Genomic DNA, 17478 nt, shown 5'->3' with positions numbered 1-17478 from the left:
GCTTAGTAGCATTTCGTCTGTCTTTAAGTTCTGAGTTCAAATACTACCGAGGTCGACTTTCATCCTTTCGGGGTCGATAAAATAAATACCAGCTGAACAGCAGGGTTGATGTAATCGAATTACCCCCTCCTTCAAACTTGCTAGCCTTGTGCCAAAATTTGAAACCACAGTCTATTATCGAAAATAACCTTTTTTACACTTATGTTAAACAACAAATTAACAACACATACAATAATTAAATAATGAATACGTTGATGAGTAGAAAACAGAAAAACACTTGATTTTTTTTTTTCCATATAGTTTATCTTTCACTCGTTTCAGTCAATGGATTGCAGCCCAGGGTGAGACACTGCCTTGGAGGGCTTTAGTCGAGAAAATCGATCCTAGTACTTATTTTTAAAGTATGACACTTATTTTATGGGTCACCTTTGTCGAACCGTTACGTCACGAGGTCGTAAACAAACCAACACTGAGTGTCAAGCGGTTGTGGGGGGCAAACATAAATGGAAATACATACACACATACATACATAGTACGCATACACAAACACACACACAAACACACACACACACACACACACACATATATATATATATATATACACGTATATGCAACGGGCTGTTTATGTTTTTCCAGCATGTTTCATATTACATCCAGTAGACTGCATGGTTATTCATATTTAAACATTACAAAAACATTATCATATATTTTACAAATAAACTCATTTAGAGCAACAGATGTTCCTGCAGTCTGCATTTACATACAAACAAATGTATATATATCTTTATCATATATATTATATATATATATATATATACATATATATACATATATATATATATATATATATATATATATATATATATATATATATATATATATATATATATATATATATATATGTATATATATGTATATATATATATATATATATATATATATATACATATATATATATATATATATATATATATATATATATATATATATATGTATGTATATATATATATATATATATATATATATATATATATATATATATATATATATATATATATATATATATATATATATATGTGTGTATATATATATATATATATATATATATATATATATATATATATATATATATACATATATATACATGCACATAGCTGCGCACATATATGCATAGGTATAGTAATACTACGTGTGTCTGCATATGAATGTTCTTATATACATAAATTTATATCTATAATTATTTGCATATTTGAAGTTTAGAAGCGTAAAGTAACATGCATTCATGTAAATTATTCTTCTTCTATATGTATATTCAAGTACGTTAGCATACTCATAAATGTTTAACTTCAGCTCAAATGTGTGTATTTTCTTAGAAATATATACTTTAATACTTTCTTAAATGTATACTTTACTACGAGGTTGCACAATAAAGACACTTTAGTTAATATTCATATAAGATATCATCGGTTAACTAACATAGAAAGTTGTCCATGTTTGGTCGTTTTTCAATTATAATAGATTTGTAAATTATGGGTTACTCATACATGCACAGACCCACATATGCATACATGAATACATACATACATATGTGTGTGTGTGTGTGCATGTGTGTGTGTGTGTGTGTGTGTGTGTGTGTGTGTGTGTGTGTGTGTGTACCAGTTGAGCACTGGGGCTGATGTAATCAACTTAACAACTCCTGTGTAAGAGTATAAAAACTGCACCACTCTGCCAATCCATGTTGAGTCAGTGTGACAGAGCAGACTCATGAAGCCAGCATGACCACAGGCTCAAATTCAGAGCCTCCACATCAGATCATGGTCGGTAGAGAGAACATGCTGAGGCATTCGTCCTGCTGAACTTCTCCCTATTTTAGAAATTATTAAGGGTGGTAGTTTTTTTTTTTTTTGTAGAATCGTTATAAAGAAGATATAATATACATAAGTATATATATATATATATATATATATATATATATATATATATATATATATATATTCAGTATTTATTCCGGCTCTTCACATTCTATTTTGCTAGTGGCCACAGTTATGATGAATAGCATTAATAATGCTACAGTTAAAAGTAAGTTTTGAAAGGAATTAACTGATGTTATGACCAAGCATGAGACTCAACTGAACCAAGGAATCGAACTTTTGCTGAGGCAATATTGATACACTTAGTACTTATTGATAATCTATTTACTATATGCAGAAAGCCTGAAATTCTAAGGCAGAGGGGCTATCGACCACCTAGACCCCAGTGCTCAAATGGTACTTATTTCATCGACTCCGAAAGATGAAAGCCAAAGTCAATCTCGACAAAATTTTAACTCAGAATGTAAAGCCGGAAAAAAGACCTCTTAGGATTTTGTCCGATGTGTTTAGGATTCTGACATGTTATCGCCTTAATTGTAATGGTATCTGGTTTATGCACAAAGTTATAAATTTAAGTGTAGTAGGGTTAGTCTACACCACCGACCGCAATACTTGAATAACACTTTATTATATCAACCCTGAAAGCATGAAAAATAATGTTGACCTTAGCAGTTTTTGAACTTCTAATGTAAAGAGCCTAAACAAATAGTGCAAAGCAATTTTTTTGATGCTCTAACGATTCTGCCGAAACTTCGAAGTTACTGTCAATCTTTTCCGTGTATGAAAATATGTGTGCTACATTAAAAAATTGCAAGGGTGATCTTTCGATTTAATGTTCAACTGCTTTTAATTTCAATTTTGGATAAAACTAAGCATATCATATATGTGTGTGTAATGCATAAATAAATAAATTAATAAATTAATAAATAAATAAAAAAAATAAATAAACAAATAAATAAAAGAATATAACATATAAAAGTTTATTCTCTAACCCAAAGATACTTAAACGTGCGTGAATTCATTTTTCAGTTTGTTCTTCAGTTACAAAGGTTTTTCTTTGTTAACCGTTATTTATGCCTGCTATATTATTCAAGACTACAATAACCTCTTATGCCTACTGTGTATGCATTGTTTATATATGTATTTATGTTTGTATGCATATATGTATGATTTTTCTTTCAGTTTAATTTAATTTCTACTTAAGACAGTTCAAGCCGGTCGCTAACACAGTGACAATACTTTTTTGAGTTAAGAGAGTTCTCGATGTTAGTAAATATGTGATTCTGCTGGTGTATTGGTTGAACTATTGATGCATACACCCAAGTGTGTGCATCTATTCATATAAGAATCTTAGATGGACAATTTTGGAATGTCTTACAAATCTTCACTGTGTCACTATTAAATTGGATTTGGAGAATACGCGTCAGTATATGTATGTAGGCATGCATGTATATATGTATGTGTTTATATATATATTTATATATATATATATATATATATATATATATATATATATATATATATATATATATATATATAAATGCGCAAGCAAGCGGAAAACAGACACAGAAGATCACCAACTCATCATCAGTTATCGACCAGAGACTCAAACGCAATTTCGCGCCTTACCATAATATTGAATCCCTCCTGGTGGCGCCAGCAACAAGAAACGGCCGGGAAATATATAACAGAACGAGAACTAACATGAATGTATGTATTTCCCAACTAGCAACACACTTTCAAACCATTCAAATTGCAGCAGTAAACGATAAAACCAACCCCAGCAAAAATTTACATTTTCGTAGTCTCTATAAGTGGTATGGACACCAAAGATTATGAAGAAGTTCGAAAGAATATCAGTTAATAATATATTTTAGAGGGAAACAAATAACGGTGACAATTATTACCCGCAGCTAGTGATTAAAATTAATAATTTGAAGACAAAGAAACTAAATACCACATGGAAAGAAGATACGATATACATATGTATATATACATACATATATATATATATATATATATATATATATATATATATATATATATATATATATATATATATATATATATATATATATATATATATATATATATATATATATATATATAATTTTGTCTGACTGTAATGGCAGGCTTCTGTCTTAAATACATAAACATGATTTTTAAGATTCACAGGGTTAATGTGTCTTTTATCACTTTAGTGCTAAAGCTATAGAAGTCACATCCTCGATGTTCAGCAGTCAAGGGCTGGAAGGGTTGAGAGGTCGATGTCTGCTTGAGAGTACATAGGCACTTACGACAATTATCCAAAACCTCGTACGTGCTCGCTTGCAAGTGATGGTTACTGATTTTTTTTTTTTTTAATACAATGTGAAGTTTTCATCAAGATTGCCAGTTTAATTTCAATTAAGTAGCATTAGATTTTCATAATGCAATAGAATGGTTTAGAAAGTAACTCAAAATCAAGACATTGCGAGTAAATTATGTATCATACATATACACACGCGGGCGCACGCATACGGACAGACACACACACACGCAAACAATACACACGTACACACACACGCATACACACACATATGCACACACATATACACACACACACTCATACACAACATACGCACTCACAACACACGCATTAACACACATATATATACATACACATGCATACGCACACACGCACACACATACGCACGCGCACTCTTATGCACAAACATGTACACACGCTCACGCACACACACACACACACACACACACACACACACACAAACACACACATTTTTTATTACCGGCAGAAGCAGCCTTTGTAACGAATATCAACGTATCCAAACTAACTTGTATGTATTGTTTATAACGCCATAGACTGCGGTAAATATCCCATGGAATCATATCATGGAGACGACAAATGCTGAAATGCATTGATATTACTTGACGATATTTCGCCAGCACTAGCGGGCGGTACTGTTCCATCATGTGATTCCACCACATTATGACTCGTCAGCAACAGTCAAACGAACACCGAATGTCAGGCAGAAAACCAACCAGGAAACCGCTACTTGTGTTTGGAAACGAAATTTTTTTTCTATCAAATCCTCTGAATACAGATCTGCTAAGAGTTTTTTTAATTTTTGTTTATACATCTGAGTACATATGCAATTTACCTGCATAATACTGTTCGCATCTAGAAGATTTCTTTTACAAAATTACAATTTAACGCATTTCAGAAGCAATACATTGTTTTCACACAGTTACTTCTCATTAATCGTCTTGTCTCTTGGTTGGCACTCCGTTGGTTACGACGACTAGGATTCCAGTTGATCCGATCAACGGAACAGCCTGCTCGTGAAATTAACGCGCAAGTGTCTGAGAACTCCACAGACACGTGTACCCTTAACGTAGTTCTCGGGGAGATTCAGCGTGACACAGAGTGTGACAAAGCTGGCCCTTTGAAATACAAGTACAACAGAAATAGGAAGAAAGAGTGAGAGAAAGTTGTGGTGGAAGAATACAGCAGGGTTCGCCACCATCCCCTACTGGAGCCTCGTGGAACTTTAGATGTTTTCGCTCAATAAACACTCACAATGCCCGGTCTGGGAATCGAAACCGCAATCCTACGACCGCGAGTCCGCTGCCCTAACCACTGGACCATTGCGCCTCTACAATCTTCTTATAGCACTGATCTAAGGAACTAATTTAAAGTTTTTCTAAACGTATAACAGACAGCAGTACTTTAGTGGCATGTGAACCTGCCTAACGGAGAAAGTGTTCAATGCATTTTATGAGATGGTCTTATTTCATTAAGAGACGAGAGAATTAACGTCACGAAAGTTTGGAGCTATTGAAATATATCCATTTGGGTATTGACTTACTCTTCACCCAAGAACTTTTTAACGGTTTGATGCAACAGCTCCCGCACTAGTTTTTGTAACAGGAATTCAACCCCAATACTGTTGTTCAATTTTATTTTGGTGTTTCTTGCAATATATGGCACACATATAAACACAAACACATACACACAAACACAAAACGCGCGCGCGCGCAGTCATGCACTGATACCCGTCGATATTTCCCTCAGGCAATATCAATTTGTTCATTACGGCAGCGAGATGGCAGAAACGTTAGCACGCCGGGCGAAATGCTTAGCGGTATTTCGTCTGTCTTTACGTTCTGAATTCAAATTCCACCGCGGTCGACTTTGCCTTTCATCCTTTCGAGATCGATAAATTAAGTACCAGTTGCGTACAGGGCTACTCACAGTGCCTTCTGTCAGTGTCTAAATCCTGAGTTCGATCATTTTGTTTCTGTTGTGTCGACGCCCCCAAGCGAAGAAGTAGGCTCGACCAAGACATAAATAGAGGTAGTCTGACCGTGGTAGGAGTGGACTGCCAGTCGACTGACGGTTGAGTAGCTGCCGTGTAGCGGTTGAGTAGAGATCATCCGAAGGTGCTAGATAGCAGTAACTTGAGACATAACAGTTTCATATGGCAGTATAAATACACGATTCATAAAAATTATAACACAACAGCGGCTTTGTTTTCAAACCTTGAGCTTATATATAACTCAAGTATTTAGGAGATTATAAAACATTTTATAATGCATTGATTGACCGAAGCTATTATTTTAGCCGATAAACAAGGAGCTATGGATCATACAAGTAGTTATGCAGCACCTACAAAATTTTAAGTAAGCCAAGAAATTAGCAGGATCTGCTCGAGAAAGAAAAAAACATGTAAAAGTGTGCAGCCCGGATGGTAACGCAATATGTTACTTGCAATGCAACCTGACTATCCTTGATTTAGTTGTCAATTTTAGCGTGTGGGCGACGATGTTGTTATTATCTAACCTAAAGTCAGTCCTTATCAAACTGACCTATGGTCAAGAACATTGAAAGCCTCCTTTGACCATTCCATCTCTTCACACACACACACACACACATATTATATATATATATATGTATAATCTATTTAAAAGCAGCAGAAATATTAAAAAAAACTGTTACTCGGAGTTTCACGTTCCCGCTTATCGGACAGTTTTGTTAGAAATGGAAGAGAAATGACGATGCACTCAAAACTAATATAAAATCAAAACACATGGATCTGTTTCATTGGTCATTTCAAATAACGGTCTTAGGTATGCAATGAACAAACGCATTCAATATAGATTCATCTTATTTTAAGGTTTTCTTCGATCTTTTAAAAAATAGGATGAATTTATATTGAATGCATTTGTTTTGTTTATTTTGTTCATTGCATACCTAAGACCGTTATTTGAAACGACCAATGAAACAGATCCATGTGTTTTAATCTTATATTAGTTTTGATTGCATCGTCATTTCTCTCCCATTTCTAACAAAACTGTCCGATGATCGGGAACGTGAAACTCCGAGTAACAGTTTTTTTTGTTATATTTCTGCTGCTTTTATGCTTTTAAATAAAGCATATTACCCTATCTCTGGTATTCGAGTACTTTTTTTTCCACCTTGTTGCACATTTATGTGCTTACTCCGGTATATATATATATATATATATATATATATATATATATATATATATATATATATATCATGTATGTATGTAAAGAACGGGTATAATACTTAAACTAAAACTTAATATCTTAAAAATTAAAGCCATATGTCATATAGTTGAAGTGGGATATATATATGTGTGTGTGTGTGTGTGTGTGTGTGTATGATACTGTATACACACACAGAAACACTGACCTCTCTCCCACACACATCTATAAGCATCCCTGCTGCTTTTTGACGGCTACTTCCCATTCTATATAGGTCGATAGAGGATGCAGATTTTGTCGTGCTGGAAATCATTAATCCAGTGTACGCATAGATTCATTCATGCTTAATTGATTTTAATGTGCTTTACCAGTAAATTAATAGAGTCTGTTGTATTCTCAGTACTTGAAACAGAAACAGGAGTACATTGGAGCAACGACGGTGGTTAAACTGCAATTATGGACCTTATAAATGCTAAAAGACGACAAGCATTTATTCAAGTGTGGAGAATAATGCTCTTCCAAACAACTAACAATATTACTACTGAACAAGAACAAATACAAGCTTGTACACACACACAAACAGACATCTAGACACACGCACACACAGACATCTAGACACAAACACATGCACACTCACATATACATGTAATACACAAATATATATAAATGGTTTTGCACTTGCAAGTGTTTGGGCGTGTATGTAGCTGATGTGCTACATCGTTACAATGTGGTAGGTGGATTTTCTCTAATCGTTCCGATCGGGTACGGTCTGGGTTCAAATCCTACGGAAGTGATTTCCTCCTTTTAATAAATCACAAGAGTACCAGTTCTGTGACTTGGTCGATCTTTTTTTTTCTTTTACTCTTTACCACTGTCTTTCTATTTTTGTGCTCAAGCCTGGATAGCGATGAACCCCACTAAACCAAAGATACAAGTCGCATGTCACACGTGTGTCCTTACTACTCCACCAAGAAACCGAGGACACAAGGCTATATATATATATATATATATATATATACGTGTGTGCGTATGTGTATAGCCATACACACACACACACACACACAATTATTCGTGTATTTGTTTCTTTGACTGCGGCCATGCTGGAGCACCGTCTTTAGTCGAGCAAATCGACCCCGGGACTTATTTTTTGTAAGCCTAGTACTTCTATCGAACTCTTTTGCCGAACCACAATGTTACGGGAATGTAAACACATTGACATCGGTTGTCAAGCGAAGGTGGGACAGACACACACACACATATATATACATACATGCATACAACATATATATATATATATATATATATATATATATATATATACGACGAGCTTCTTTCAGTTTCCGCCACATAGTTCTGGGTTTAACCCCACTGGGTTTAACCCCACTGAGTGACACCTTGGACAACTGTCTTCACCGTGTATTTACTAAAGAAAATAATCTAATCTTGGAGCATATAAGCCCTTCACAGAAAAAGCGGGTTTTCAGTAAGCTTATACAAAGATTATTAACAGAATTGTAAATCTCAGCAACGCTTGTCAGATCATCGCTTGTTTTATTATATATATATATATATATATATATATATATATATATGTGTGTGTGTGTGTGTGTGTGTGTGTGTGTGTGTGTGTGTGTGTGTGTGTGTGTGTGTGTATGTATATATATATATATATATATATATATATATATATATATATATATATATATATATATATATATATATATATATATGTATGTATGTATGTATGTATACTAGCTGGTGTACCCGGTAATTTCCGAGGGTAAAGATGTTCTATTGAAACGCCTTATTACTCTGATATAAGAAAGCAATTTCGTTATAACTGCCACAAAAAGGTTATTTTCCGTCACGAAAAAGTACAAAAAACTGTCGGCTGAAGGAGGGGAAGATTGTTGGAGGTTGGTGAAAGAGGTTGTCGGAAGTTGGCGAGAGGCAAAGACATTATTCTGCTTAGCGAAGACATCTGGGTAATGTTTAACTGCTGTCATTCACAGAAAAGCTATTGTTTTACCGTGAGAAAAGCGCTGTTGCAGTGTTAAGTAAAATTTGGCAATCGAGGATCGAATCTACGCTATGCCTGCATGAAGCCAATACAAATACGTTGGGGAATAAAAAAAATTATCTACTGTCATGGAAAAAGTGTAACTGTAAAAATGCAGAATTATCGGAGTAATGGGCATTCAAAAAAGTATGTATGTATAGAAATGCATGAATGAAGTCTTTAATGTTCAAGATTCAAATTAAGGAAGTGCAATAATAATGTTTAGCAGTTCAAAACTGTGAGTAGTGAAATGCAGAATTAGGTCGGTTGATCGTGAGAATCAAATATTGATCGCTTCGCTAAAATCTGCAGGTGGTATGGGTTTTTCCCTTGGGTTTAAATAAATTATTGGGTTTAAATAAATTATTAGTAATATATAGGAGATAGAAGGATCCATTAGAAGGGTGCTATTATCGATTTTTTTTTCAACAATCTAAGTATGTCACGAGGTTTCCAGACATGAGTTCTAGTCACGTATCAAATAAAGTATAAAAGTGATATTGTCTGCAAAAACTAGAAATAGGGCACACAAAAAATCAATATTCAAAGTAATCGAACATAAACAATGAAATGGGTTATTTCCCTTGAGTGCTTTTTTAAAAAAAATATTGTACACGTGCTAAGGGTTATTTCCCTTGGGTAGGTCCCTTCAGGGACCCTATTATTGATTTTTTCAAACATTCTAAGCATGTCAAGAGGTTTCCAGACATGAATTCTACTCACGTGTCAAGTTTCCTCAAAATCAATAGAATGATGTAGGAGGAGTTATCTAACAACGCCACAAACAAACAAACACCGATTTTCCACATATGTAGTGTATATATATATATATATATATATATATATATATATATATATATATATATATATATTCATGTTTGAGTGCATGTGTGTATATCTATGTGTGTGTGTGCGTATGTGTGTATATGTGCGTGTGTATGTGTGCGTTTGTCCTCCAACCCCCGCTTGGCAACCAGAAGTTCTGGTGGTTGATTTGTTCGAGTAAACCCCTTTATGGCAGAATCCCAGCATGGCCGCAGTCAACTAACTGAAACAAGTAAAGGAATAAGAATATATATATATGTGTGTGTGTGTGTGTGTGTGTGCGTGTGTGTGTGTGTGTGTGTGTGTGTGTGTGTGTGTGTGTGTGTGTGAGTGCATGTATATAAAAGATGTGGGTGTAGAAATTAATTAAAGTATAAAATATTTTAATGTGTTACACTTTAATACTTATTGAAGATTTGTTTTGAATTGAGCTAAATTGTTTTTTAATATCCTTACTCAAAGAAATATTTATTCGCATATTTAATCTCTTGTACGTAAAATTAATTGCATTTAATTAGGTAACAGTTCGATAAGTGAACTATTCAATCATCTTCAGGTGCTGTCATCATGGAGATTATTGATCGAAACGTTGCGTAATTAAATTGATTGCAATAAAATACAAGTGAATGTTAATTTCTTAACTAATAATTTTAAAATAAGCCAGTATCTGGATTACTGTAATATAATTAAATTAATTCTTACCAAATGTGCCTTTTTATTAATTAAACTTTTTAAATTGTTCAGTAAGTTTTTTTAACTATTGTATTTTGATATTCTTTGCTTTTTAAACATGGCTATTTTTTCTTCGATACACTTTCAGTGTGTTAAATATTTATCTTCACGTAAAGAAAATACTATACATACACACGCACACGCACATATGCGCACGCACACAAATTCATACACACACTCATAGAGATGTAAATAGATACATTAGAAACATGTACTCGCTCACGCAAAATCTATCTGAGTTGCTCACACAAAATCTAGCAGAGAAGCTTGGATTTGGTCATTCAACCATTCATCGACACCTGTGTGCCATCGGAAAAGTCAGCAAATTGGGTCAAAGGTTTATTCATAAACTTTCCGAGTCTAATCGCATGCAGAGAGTGAACGTGTGCTCTTCTTTGCTGTCACGTCTCACGAATGAACGTTTTTGGGACCGAATAGTGACTGGTGACGAGAAATGGGTTCTCTATAAAAATGTCAAGTGTCGGAGACAGTGGGTAGGGCAAGGAGAAACACCAGCACCCCAGGCTAAAGAAGGTATTCGCCCGCGTAAGGTGTTGTTATCTGTTAGGTGGGATATGAAAGGTTTAGTCCATTTTGAACTTTTAAACTCAAACCAAACGATAACAAAGGAGATCTGCTGCGAGCAGCTTGAGCAGCTTAAGTCAGCACTAGAAGAAAAACAACCATCTTTGTTTTCAAGACGAAAGGTATTCTTCCATCAGGATAATGCTCAGTCACGTACAGCGAGGATGACATTTGAAAAGTTGGAGCAGTTTGAATGGGAAACGATGCCTCACCCACCACATTCGCCATCTGATTATCATTTATTCCGCAGTCTTCAAAATCATTTGGACGGAAAAAATATGAATTTTGTAGACGAGGTCAGAACAGTATTGGAGAAGTATTTTTCGTCACGGACAAGTGAATTTTGGAAGAGGGCTATCGCAAGTCTACCAGATAGATGGAAGAGCGTTGTATAAAATGACGGAGAGTATATTTTAGGTTAAAAAGTAACTTTGTTTATCTTAATTTTGAAATATAAAAGAAGTATAAAAAAAACCCCACATTATTTGTGGGATGACCCAATACATATATATGTATGTATGCATGTGTAAAGAATATAGGTGGTTTAGTTAGTGCTACGATTGATCATCCGTTAGGTTCCAAGTTCACAGCTAAGGTTGGAGCTAGGAATCCGTTGTAGGCTTCCGAGTCAGCAGGTATATATTAAAGGAAAATGAACAACGGCCTTGGTTTTGTCTATTTTCCTTTAATATAATATATATATATATATATATATATATATATATATATATATATATATATATATGTGTGTGTGTGTGTGTGTGTGTGTGTGTGTGTATGTATATGTATATATATACCGTCATCGTTGTCGGATTTACCTCGTATCCGAAAATTTATTTTCTTTGCTGAACGCTTCCTTTATGGTGATGGCGTTGATGATTCTGTAGACAGGGTATATTTCTCATCAACAACAGGAGTATATCAACACATGTTTGTCATCAGCAACAGGGGTATATCAACACATGTGTCTACATATAGACATGGTATAATTGTCATCAACAACAGGGTGTATTTGTATGAATGCATGTATGTATGTATATGTGCAGATTGGTACGTTTTGTTTTATGGATGTTTTATGTATGTATATATGTAGGTTTGTATGTTTTGTTTTATGTACATATTCTCATGCATATAGTTGCATGTCTAGACATGCTCATATATACTTGAATAATAAACTTCGTATGTATGTATGTCTGTCTGTATGCATGCATGTATGCATGTGTACAGTTACAAAAGCACTATTTGTATTAGTTTATACATGCTAATTCTTTGATATATATATTATCAATATTGCTATAATATGAGTTTCTTATTCTATTTTCAGACCACCTGTGGCTCTACTTGGACCGGGTTCATGTTTGGATACTGCCAGTCGTTGTGCACCACCTGGCCGATCGATCTGCCAAATACCATTTAGCGCTTGGAAACTCGATGGAACTCGCTATTCGTTTGACAAGCATTGTCTGTCATCCTTCTGTCCTCCAACCATCCACCGACTATCTACTGCAGCAGGGGCGTTTCACAGGAGCGCTGCCTCAGCTGCTGCTGCTGCAGCCGCCGCCGCCGCTGCTGCCGCAGTTAACAGTGCTGTTGGAGCAAGAACAGGAACTGTGACCAGTGGTGCCAACAGTGGAAATGGTACCGGTAGTATTGTTGTTGTTGGTGGCAGCGGCGCCGTATGTAGTAACGGTGTAAGTAGTAGCAGCAGCGGTGTCTCCCCTGGTAGCAGTATCCCCGATGGTCCGTGCTACAACATACATGGAAATACGTCCGTGAGCATAGCAGCAAGTGCATCTGCTGCGGCTGCAGCAGTATCGAGCTTCATCCCAGCTATGGGTCACAACAGCCACGGAGCTGCGACCACGCCAAGTCTCTTACAAGCAGCAGCTCATCAACAGTTTTTACCCGACAGTAAACATTCAGCCTTATCTTTTACTTCATCTTTACAAGGGCCTCAAAAATTGATCCCTCCTACTGATCCTTTCCCTTCCATGTTGCCCGTTTTTACAGATTCACTGACACAATTGAACTATGGCCGCAAAGTATTCCCCTGTCCACAGTGTCGTTATACAACTGACCGGCGAAACAACCTCAAGCGGCATATGTTGACAATGCATCAAGCTTGCTCCAAACTTCTAGAATGTTGCGGCATCCTTTTTACAACGAAAGCATCTCTTCGTGAACATGCCATGATATTTCATTACCATGGCTATACGTGCTTCTATTGCGGTCGGCGATTTTGTCGAAAAGCCTTGCTTAAAAGACACCTGTCTGTTCACAACGGTCAGAAAGATTTTGTGTGTTCTGTCTGCGATTATGCTACAAGTCACAAAAGCAATCTTGAACGACACCGCAAAGTTCATGTACGGCAAGATGGAGACAATAGCAAAGATAGTAGTAGCGGTGTCAGTAACAATGCTGGATTATGCGTAGCTAGTAGTAGTGCTGGAAGTGATACTGGTGTAGGTCTCGGAGTTAGTGTTGGTGCTGCTACGATTGACAGTTGTGGAGTTAGTGGTGTCAGTCTTAGCAGTAGTAGTAGTAGTACTAGTAGCAGTAATAATAGTCGCTACAAAACAAATGGTGGTAATGGCGCGAGTGTAATTGTTACTAATTCCGCCTCTCTATCTCACAGTAATAACAGAAGTAAGGTCAACAACAATGAACTGGTCGTGGACAGTCCGAACAGAAGCTACCTTACCATACACAACCCTCACAGCCTTCACAATCATCAACCAGACCCCAGTGATGTATGTTCTGATGACGATGTTTGTTCTGAGGACGAAGAAGTCGATGTAAACTGACTAACCAACGCATCCACATGCACTCACATATCTCCTTACACACACACACACGCACACACACACACATGCACACACAGAGAATCACATCGAAATACATAAATAAGACTATCTATTGAACTAATTATTTATATAACTAATTATCACACAATATTGTTTGTCCTGTTAAATAATTATATATTTGGGAAAATATGATTGCTGATATATCTACATGCAGAATGAATGCACAATGCCATTGCACAAACATATACTAATAATAAACTAAAGACTTATGCAGGTACACACATTCATAAACCCATGTACAATCAGACGAAATTGGAACTGTTTGGTAATTAATAAAAAGCAATAATAATTTGAAATATTCTTCAGGTGGGGTTCTTGATATGACTCGATAAAATATCGAAAATGTGAACATCTCAAAGAATATCTTCGAAAAGTAAAAGGTCTATTTTGTACCTCAATAAATAAAGTATTTTTTTTTGTTTTGTTTTCACGTGATAGCTTTTGGCAGGTGTAAATCTGATGTGTTAAAAACATTATTATTAATAATTTTATTTCATTGTCTTTTTTTCCTTCAGTTACGCTATTTTCTATCGCTTTCCCATCCATCCATATTCGTCTTTTTTTTTTCTACTCTCCACTCCGATTATACGCTTTCAGCATTTCCCTACACTTTCATCAAGCACTTTCAACACTTCCAAATATATTAAGGATCAGCTTTGCTGCAGAGCGGAACTGCCTACTCGTGAGATTAATGTGCAAATGGCTGAACGCTTCACAGACATGCGTACTCTTAATGTAGTCCTTAGGGAGATTCAGCATGATAGAGAATGTGACAAGGCTGGCCCTTTGAAATACAGGTACAACTCATTTTTGCCAGCTGAGTGGACTGAAGCAACGTGAAATAAAGTGTCTTGTTCAAGAACATAACACGCCACCGGGAATCGAACTCACGACCTTACAATCGTGAGCCGAATACCTTAACCACTAAACTACACGCCTTCACACCTGGCATAATACTAACTAGTCATGCTGGAGCTTGATAAACGTTAACCGGGTTGTCTGGGTGAGGGTATCTGATTTAATGATTCGAAATATCAAATGCCATCAGGAAATATCACTGGTGTTGTGTTCAGATGGATGACAGTTTCATGTATGAAAAAAACCTTTGAGCTGTGTTTAATATAAATTAAATTAAAATACGTCAATCGTTTGTGAGCTACAATTAAATCTATTAAGTTTGTAAGATAAAATACCGTACTTTGGCATTAAAAGGTTTTTCTCGACAAGAAAAAAATAGCTCCCAATCTATTTCCAATATCAGCATACAATTGATAACTTCAAGCTCAATAAATTTCACAATGGCCACTCGAGGAATGCCATCGCTCATACGTCTTCATGACCAAATTTGACTCTAAACAGCAACTAACAAAAAACAAAAACAAAAAAAACAAAAAAAAAAGGTGTAGGAAGATAGTAAGCTTCGAGCCGTCCGTGTGTTGGCACTCCGTCGCTTACGATGTCGAGGGTTCCAGTTGATCCGATCAACGGAACAGCCTGCTCGTGAAATTAACGTGCAAGAGACTGAGCACTCCACAGACACGTGTACCCTTAACGTAGTTCTCCGGGATATTTAGCGTGACGCAGTGTGACAAGGCTGGTCCTTTGAATTACAGGCACAACAGAAACAAGAAGCAAGAGAAAGTTGTGGTGAAAGAGTACAGCAGGGTTCGCCACCATCCCCTGCTGGAGCCTCGTGGAGCTTTAGGTGTCTTCGCTCAATAAACACTCACAACGCCCGGTCTGGGAATCGAAACCACGATCCTATGACCGCGAGTCCGCTGCCCTAACCACTTGGCCATTGTGCCTCCACAGCTGTCCGTAGAAGGTATAAAAAACAACTTTCAGTAACAATAGTAGTTTGTTGAATTGAAGGTTGTAAATTTTTCCCGTATCGAAGTTCGATAAGCTGAAAACATGGTTGTATAGCTTACAGTTAACAGCAGGGGTTGTTGTGTATGCGAACAGAAATCCTAAATTAGGGAATGGAGTAGTTAAAATCCAGGCTACATATGTAAAATAATAATGAGGTAATTGCTTTCAAGTATTTTCTAATATGTATGGTTAGTTATTACTTCCAAAGTTCTACTAGGTATGAAATATATCGACTGTTTATTATATATATAATCCATCCACAAAAATAGTATTTCGAATAAAACGCCCTTGCTAAAATTCGTGTGGATTGTAGTACATACACCTTTGGTCATCCAATATTTTACTCAAAAAAGGCGGCGAGCTGGCAGAAATGTTAGCACGCCGGGCGAAATGCTTAGAGATATTTCGTCTGTCTTTACGTTCAGAGTTCAAATTCCGCCGAGGTCGACTTTGTCTTTCATCCTTTCGGGGGCGATAAATTAAGTACCAGTTGCTTTCTGGGGTAGATCTAATCGACTGGCCCCCTCCGCCAAAATTTCGGGCCTTTTGCCTAGAGTAGAAAAAGGATATTTTATTTAAAATTTAGTTATATGATACGACCACTTCAAATAACACCACGGCAAACAGAAAAAGTTTTTACATGACTTTGACTATTGATGATTTGAAAAGCATGTTTAAGTGAGTTTTTTCCAATGAAAGCGACTGCTTTATGCTGAAATATAATTTTAATAGACTGATAGATGGCAGAATCGCTGGAGTTGGATAAATGCCTCACGGTGTTTGTTTCGGTTCTTCATGTTCCAGATTCAAATTACGGTGAGGTCAGTATTCCTCTTTCTTTTTCCGGGATTGATAAAATTATGAACCAGTTTTGTACTAGGGACGATGGTATTGACTCTCCACACAATTGCTAGCCCTCTGCTTAAATCAGAAATCATTAATTGTCAATGATAAGTAATCTATTAAAAATTAATGCACCGATAGCTTTCGAATACCTTATTTACAATAAACCCGGCGTTCTGGCAGAACAGTTAGCACGCCGGACAAAAATAAAAAGCGGTATTTTGTTCGTCTTTACGTTTTGAGTTCAAATTCCGACGGGGTCTACTTTACCTTTCATCCTTTTGGTGTCGATAAAATGAGTACCAGTTGAGCACTA

General features: G+C 35.9%; 1 protein-coding gene across 2 annotated transcripts in view; it reads left to right on the top strand.

Annotated features, from left to right (window-relative positions):
• Positions 1-14933, top strand: part of LOC106875683 (uncharacterized) — a 188026-nt gene extending 173093 nt beyond the window's left edge. For both annotated transcript variants that reach the window (XM_052971094.2, XM_052971090.2), the window contains one exon: positions 12908-14933. In XM_052971094.2, coding sequence (XP_052827054.1) covers positions 12908-14387 — 1480 coding nt within the window. In that variant the 3' untranslated portion in view covers positions 14388-14933. The remainder of the gene's footprint in view (positions 1-12907) is intronic.
• Positions 14934-17478: the final 2545 nt, after the last annotated feature.

The sequence above is a fragment of the Octopus bimaculoides genome, chromosome 1, assembly GCF_046866305.1.
Source record: "Octopus bimaculoides isolate indiv1 chromosome 1, ASM4686630v1, whole genome shotgun sequence".
Taxonomy (NCBI): Eukaryota; Metazoa; Mollusca; class Cephalopoda; order Octopoda; family Octopodidae; genus Octopus; species Octopus bimaculoides.
The sequence above is the reverse complement of the archived record's forward strand: the minus strand, read 5'-3'. Positions and strand labels throughout refer to the sequence as shown.